Source organism: Nicotiana tomentosiformis, chromosome 6, assembly GCF_000390325.3.
Source record: "Nicotiana tomentosiformis chromosome 6, ASM39032v3, whole genome shotgun sequence".
NCBI lineage: Eukaryota > Viridiplantae > Streptophyta > Magnoliopsida > Solanales > Solanaceae > Nicotiana > Nicotiana tomentosiformis.
In genome coordinates, this window is record NC_090817.1 from 80,340,990 (window position 1) to 80,348,828 (window position 7,839).

Genomic DNA, 7,839 nt, shown 5'->3' on the forward strand with positions numbered 1-7,839 from the left:
AATGTAGATGACTCCTACCGGAAAAGCATGATGTAAATAATTCCTACAGGAAAAGCACAGTCCTAAGGAAAAATCAAAGAAAAATGTATATTTATAGCCGCTCCCAAAAATAATAGACGACAAAATATATTATCTTTGTGTATATATATGTATTATATATAAAAAAAAAATATACATATTTAATATAACTTCAGCTAACGAATCAAGTAATTTTGGCCGACCGATAAATTTTGTATTTTGCCCAAAATCAAATACCAATCAAACACGAAAGTTTGTATCTTCGGATATTTCTCATATACTATGACTTGGTAGACGTTTGGACATAAAAAATCGTAATTTGTGAAAAAAGTAGTATTTGGAGTTAAGTTGAAAAGTAGTATTTAGAATTTGAAATGATATTTGAACATGCATTTCACTTGAAAAATATTTAGTTTTGTGAGTGGGGAAAATAATTCTTCAAAATTTTATGAACAAACACATTTTTGAAATTTATTTTTGAAAAAATTCCACTTCACTGGGGGCTGAAACTTCAATATTCTTCCAGCCATAATCCTCTTTTACAACAGGAATACTGGTCGGGCAAATAGAAGAGGGATATTCACCAACATCCATGTTTCTGTCGTTATCAAGGTCATAAGATTCCTTCTGAATGTGGAGATCATTTACGCAAGGCAAATGAGAAGGGATGATGGTGCTTATAGAGGGAGGTCCGACATCAGATTTCTTAGACTTATTCTTCTTGGATGGGCCGCCGTTGATACAAGTCCATGTGTAACCGGAGGAAGAAATAATAGAAGACGTCGTGATGGAAAGTATGAATTTGTAAGTTTTGTTGAGGAAAAGAGAGTTGCAGGAAAACATTAGGAAAACTCAAAGAAGAAAGTTGCTAAAAGTGAAAGATGAAAGTGGTGAAAAGGAGAGAAGTTTATAGGCGGCAGAATGCAAGGCCATCATTACCTAGGTAAGTGACGAAAATACTTGTTGAATTACAGGATAACACGTGTTCGGCTCATTAAATGCAAAGAGACGTGCGTCCTTTCAAGTGTCAGAAACCGTTCAAGAACTCTTTTGCCAAGACAATAGGTCTTATCTGCTTCCTAGTCATATCAAGTTGAGTCACCGTAAAGCAGGGGACTATCTGTATAGGGTAAATTAACAGATGTAAAGTGGATGTTTGTCAAGCAAACATGTGGCAGCAAAGACACGTAGGAGATGATTCATTAAACATATGACATCGGATCCAAGCATATGATCGGTGTTGTATGAGTTCCGAAAATATCACCGGAGAGACGAAATTGAAAGCAAGATACCGGTTGAAGAAGGCAATATTAAAGGAGCAGCCGTTACGGAGAATCCTAGCATTTACACTCAACTGTTATGCAACTATCAAGATGGGTCTTTATTCACCTTAAATAGAAGCTTGATTTGGGGATTTTATCTCCCCAAATTTAGCTATAAATAGAGAAATTTGTACCCATTGAAGGACACAAAATACTAGTCTAAAAAAAGTATTACTCTCTTATTATGTTAACATTATTTTGCTAAGTACTTTGTTCTTGATATTGTTCTTGCTTCCGGGGAAGCTCAATTCAAGGCTCAAACTCATATTTTCTTCAATTACTCTTAATTTATTCACTTTTGTTTATTATTATTTTATTTTATTGGATCAATTTAATTTACGTGTCTATAAATTATATTAAAAAATCAACTATACCATATTACGGGTAAACAAATACTTTGATACTGTTATTAGTTTACCCGATAAGACAAATTAATGCCTTAAGTGATCAAGAAGATAACATGATAATTAATGAGTTTTTTGTTCAGGAGCTTAAATGAATTGTAAGTAATGCCTTAACCTACTGGATTTGTGTACGAATAAATGCTTTAGCCATTCGTCCACAGATTGTATTTTGTAATATTATATATATCAGCTTCTGAAAATTAAGAATAATATGAAAACTTAGAAGATAGCGGGGTACTTGGCTAAAAGTGCATCCTCATAATGCTGTCGAAATAGTTAACAAAATTTCTTTATCAAAAAATAGTTAACAAAACCACAAGCACAGTTTTCCTAGGCAAAGAAAATAATGCTGTCAAAATAGTTAACAAAATTTCTTTATCAAAAAATAGTTAACAAAACCACAAGCACAGTTTTCCTAGGCAAAGAAAATACGGTGACTATCGAGTAATTTACAGGGGAAAAAAGACAATCAACTGCAAGACATCCATTTTGGCAAATAAAATAAAGAAGAATTTTCATAAACCAATATAGTTTAGAGCCTAGTAATTATAGTTTGCCTAATTACCATTCGTAGCTACTATTCAATTGTTACTAATTTGTATCACTTGTATTCAAACGCGCAACAAATACAACCTCTGTCAACTGTATTTGTTCGCGCAACGAATACAACGTGTATCAACTGTATTCATTCGCGCAATTATATTCATTCGTGCAAGGAATACAATATGTATCAATTGTAACCAAGGCAAAATACAAGGGTGTATACAAAGAATACAACTTGTATCGAGTGTATACATGGGTGTATACAAAGGATATAACATGTATCGATTATATTTTTTTGCGCAACGAGTACAACTAAAGCGAAATATAGAAAAACAGGAAAATAAAATATTCTTGTTAAGAGTTGAACTCAAGACCTCCGCTAACTAAGCAGATGCTCTAACCAACAATTTAGCTTCAAAGTTTAGTCAAATTGACTCTTGATAAGGGAAATGTGTCATCTAATTTGAAACAGAAAGAGTCATTTTTTCTTCTTCTTTAAATATGACATCATTTACGGAAAATTCTGCGTACGCCACTAACCGTAGTAGTTGTTGTTGTTGTTGCTACATCAAGGTAAAAATCAAGTTCATTTTATTATGTTATCCGAACCAAGTAATTCTATATTTAACTTGTCTTCCTCTTGTTATTCTCTTTTAGGAATATGGGTGTATCTTTGTCTCTTTGTTGGAAAAGGTTTTCTTCTAAATAAGGCAGTTGCATAAATTCTAAGAGAACTTTAAAAACAATCTGGCATGAACTGTTCTAGTGCAATTTGCAGCATTAGATGTTTCTTATACGTCCAATATTTTGACGTGACAGCATTAGCTATTGAAATAATTTATTCTAACAGCAAGCATAACATCTTGTATGGTGATTTTTGTATTATATGGCATTCTAATTCCATGAGTTGCAGCTAATGCCTTTATAGAATTGCAAAAGTCAGGGTTGTTATAGATGTAAGAACCTTTTTTCCAAAGAAAGAGCTAAATCAGGAAAAGTTGGAAGTAAAGAGGCTCTATAATCTATACGAACATGTGGTTCAGTCGAGTATATATATATAACTTCTGTGCGACCGTACAAATTTCGTATATCTCCTAATTAGACATACAATAATAAGCAGTAATTGTTTAAATAGCAATCCTAATAATTTGATAGTCCAATAACCTATTATAATCGGTTAAAATATATTGATGCTGTAAAAATTTATTGCGTTTAAGTATAATCTGTTTCAACATTTCTTGCTTGAGAAGACTTTGCAATGTGCCGAAATTTGCTCTATAGTCAGTAGGAGTCGAAGGAGATAAGTGCGTGGTGTGTCCTTCTGAGCTAGCTTCTAATTCAAGCCTTCCAATATCTACGGTAGAATCATTATACTAGAATCATTTTCTAGCTTTTGGAGCAAAGCCCTATTTCTCAACACAGCTAAACCGATTCCCAACCACTCCCCAATTTTTGTCATGTTTGTACCTTCTTTTATTTTTTCGTTCTTTATTTTATAAGAGTTGGTTTAATTTCATATATACTCCATTCTTCAAGTAATGGGTTCCTGTTTAGCTCTTCTAATTACATTAATACTGCATGGTTAAACAATTAATAGCACACAGATTTCAAACCCTCATGCATGTGATGACAAATGAAAGAAAAATAAGAATGTTCGATAGGAGTATATTAGTATACTGTATATATTTATTTGTATCATGCATGGAGTTTAATTACTCATGTATTTACCGAAGAAAGTAAATTATTGGTATTAGATTAATGACTGCAATCAAAAGGTTTGATTTGAACAAATAAAAAGTCGATAGATTTTGAAATAAGATTATTATCTTAGAATGAGAGACAAGTACATGGGCAAGAATAAAAAATTGTAACGCACATGAGACGTGTGCACTCATATGAAGGCGAAAAACCAATACGGGCTTGCGTATGCAAATAAAATGAATTACCATTCCTATCAACCGAATAAGGACCTTCTCTTCTTCATGGCTAAAAAATTCTCAACAACTCTCTCCTAAACCTTTCCCTTAATGCATTCTGTAAATATAAAAACCCTATGCCCTTCCTTTAATTCCCATAACACATTCTCTTCCAATCATCCACCAGATCGAGAAGCTATTAATTCATTTTTCTTCTCTACTCCGCATAAACGAAAACCAAAACAGAAGAAGGGAAAAGATAAACAATCATATGGATCCTGTAGTAATTTACTTTGGAATAGCAGCTGCAACTACAGTTTATCTCCTCTGGTTCTGGCTCTTAGCCCAAAGGCTCACGGGTCCAAAAGTGTGGCCACTAGTCGGTAGCCTCCCCTACACCTTCATGAACAGAAGAAGATTCCACGACTGGATTTCTGAAAATCTACGTTCCACAGGTGGAGCTGCTACATATCAAACGTCCACCATTTGCATACCATTTCTTGCTTGGAAACAAGGGTTCTATACTGTCACATGTCACCCAAAGAACATCGAACACATCCTTCGAACCAGGTTTAATTTATTTATTTTTTTAATTCTAAAAATACTATTAGTAGAATTAATGTATTTTTTCCAATTCTTTCTAGGTCTTTTAGTCCTGTAAGAAATTTATACAATACTTATTATAGTGAACTTCGGGTACTTTTTTATTTTTATTTTATACACCTATTTCCTTTTTAGTCTGTTTTTGAAAGGATAATCACTTTCTACATTTCAAATAAACTATTAATTTTACCATTAATAAAAGTATTTATAGCTATACAAATAATATGATATGTGTAAGAGCACAAGTTTCAAAAAATTTTATATTTACATAAATGTTATGACTTCTTTAAAATCACAAGTTTCAAAGTATTCATTTCTTTATCAAAATGTTGTGCACAATCAAAACGATTTACATATATTAAAATGGAGGAGTATATTATTGGTCTACGAGGAAGTTGAATGGAATGATATTAAGAATATGTATTAGCCTATATCAACTTGTTTGAAGCGTAGTTATTCTTAACTTGTTGATGCATTATACATATTTAAAGGGAAAAAATATCTTCATATGCAGCTAGCATTATGCTTCTTTTTTTTTTGTACTTTATTTGTTTGCTACTTGATTTTCCTGCATGTAGGTTTGATAATTATCCCAAAGGGCCAACATGGCAAAGTGCATTCGATGACCTCTTGGGTCAAGGTATATTCAACAGCGACGGTGACACGTGGCTCATGCAGAGGAAAACCGCAGCTCTTGAGTTTACAACCCGGACACTTCGACAAGCCATGAACCGGTGGGTGAACCGGACCATCAGAACTCGTTTATGGGTAATTTTGGATAAAGCTGCTAAGGAGAAAAGTCCTGTCGAATTACAAGATTTATTGCTACGTTTAACTTTTGATAATATTTGCGGACTTACTTTTGGTAAAGACCCTGAAACACTTTCCCCTAAAATGCCTGAAAATCCATTTGCTATAGCTTTTGATTCAGCCACTGAGGCCACAATGCAAAGACTTTTATACCCTTATTTTCTGTGGAGGTTGAAAAAAATTTTAGGCATTGGAGCTGAAAAAAGATTACAAAAAAGCCTCCAAGTTGTCGAAAATTACATTTCGGAGGCATTGGAATCACGTAAGGAAAGTCCATCCGATGATTTATTGTCACGTTTTATGAAGAAAAAGGACGTAAACGGCAATTCCTTCCCAAGTGATGTACTAAAACGCATTGCTTTAAACTTTGTCCTAGCTGGACGTGACACGTCATCAGTGGCTATGAGCTGGTTCTTCTGGAACGTCATGAACAACCGCCACGTGGAAAATAAGATAATTGAAGAAATATCAACTGTTTTAAAAGAAAGCCGTGGTGAAGATTACGAAAAATGGATTGAAGAGCCATTGGTTTTTGATGAAGCTGATAAATTGATTTATCTAAAAGCAGCTTTAGCTGAGACTTTACGTTTGTACCCTTCAGTCCCTGAAGATTTCAAATATGTCATTTCTGATGATGTTTTGCCAGATGGCACGTGGGTCCCAGCCGGTTCGACTGTGACTTATTCTATTTACTCTGTGGGGAGAATGAAAACGGTTTGGGGAGAGGATTGCATGGAGTTTAAACCGGAAAGATGGCTCTCGACCGGAAGAGACCGGTTCGAACCGCCAAAGGATGGGTATAAATTTGTGGCATTTAATGGTGGACCGAGAACTTGCTTAGGCAAAGATTTGGCTTATCTCCAGATGAAATCTGTGGCTGCTGCTATATTGCTTCGTTACCGGCTTTTACCGGTTCCAGGTCATAAAGTTGAACAGAAAATGTCTCTAACTTTGTTCATGAAGAATGGGCTTAAAGTTTACTTGAATCCTCGTGAACTTGCACCTGCAGCTCCAAAGGTCGCTATGTCTGCTTGAATAAATGGTATTATGGGAACTGAGAATACTTTTGAGGATGTAATTATGCAATATATGCATGGTCAAATGGTAATATTGGTGATTTTATAATTGTATTTACTTTTAATTATCATATTTTCAGTTTTTCATTGTGTTTGTTGATCTGTATGGTTACTTCGAATCATGAGTTTAAGAATGATTTATTACTTTTTATTCATATGTTCCTCATATTCGAATAAAAATTCAAGTTTATATTTTTATAACTGCTGTATGATGATAGTAAATATGTCCCCGCTGACTTACTTTTGAGTACCAAACAAACGACATAGATTAGCACAAGAAGGGCTTGCGAGAAATTTAAAGTAAAACTTGTATTATTAGTACTACTAGTATCTACGAATAGTAAGAATTAAGAAAAAGCACGTTAGATTTAATAGGTCCAAGCGGATAGTACTAAAGCATTTATGCTTGATTGGAATTGCATGCAACGTAACAAGGAAAATGTTTGATTAGTGGAATTAATTAGTCTTAAACCCTAATTGTTATAGAAAATAAGTACGTAAAAACTTATACATGTATTCAGGGCCGGTACCACAGTACCAACTACGAGTTCGGTCGAACCCAGTAGCTTTGGTTCAAACCAGGGGCGGATCTATAGCCCAGTGTATGGGGCACGTGAACCCTTGGTCTTTCCGTCAAACTATGTATTTTATGTACATATTTTTTAGAATTGATCAAATATTACCTAGTGGCATCCATGTTCCCAAAAGGCTAAATTATGCACTTGGTTGAATACTAAGTTATTTAGCTAGAGGAATAGGGATCAATTCTCACTTAATACTTTTATTTTTCCCCTTTTTAGTAGTGCACCCATATTATAAAAATCTTAGATCCACCTCTGGTTCAAACCTTATATTTATCTTTTAAAACTTCATTAATTATATACAAATATCAATTTTGAACCCAAGTAACTTAAAAGAATTAGAATCTCGAACTCATAGGATTGAAATCCTAGCTCCGCCTCTGCATGTATTAAAAACACAAGGCATCCTTTGAAGGTTTTAATTTATATCCATGGAAAGTATAAAAAAAATTAAACTGTTACTTGATATAGAAGATTACAAGTAATTTTATTTTTTTATGATACTAATTTCACTTATTATGATTCTTACATTTATGTTTTGAATTAGCAAATGTACAAAAACACCA

The 7,839-nt window shown here is 33.7% G+C and overlaps 1 protein-coding gene across 1 annotated transcript; it reads left to right on the forward strand.

The window, feature by feature from the left end:
• The first annotated feature begins 4,355 nt into the window (after positions 1 to 4,355).
• LOC104120792 (cytochrome P450 86A1) lies at positions 4,356 to 6,847 on the forward strand. Its single transcript, XM_009632634.4, has 2 exons — positions 4,356 to 4,773; positions 5,385 to 6,847. Exons 1-2 carry the CDS (start codon positions 4,475 to 4,477, stop codon positions 6,649 to 6,651), a joined length of 1,566 nt encoding a protein of 521 aa, XP_009630929.1. The 5' UTR covers positions 4,356 to 4,474; the 3' UTR covers positions 6,652 to 6,847.
• Positions 6,848 to 7,839: the final 992 nt, after the last annotated feature.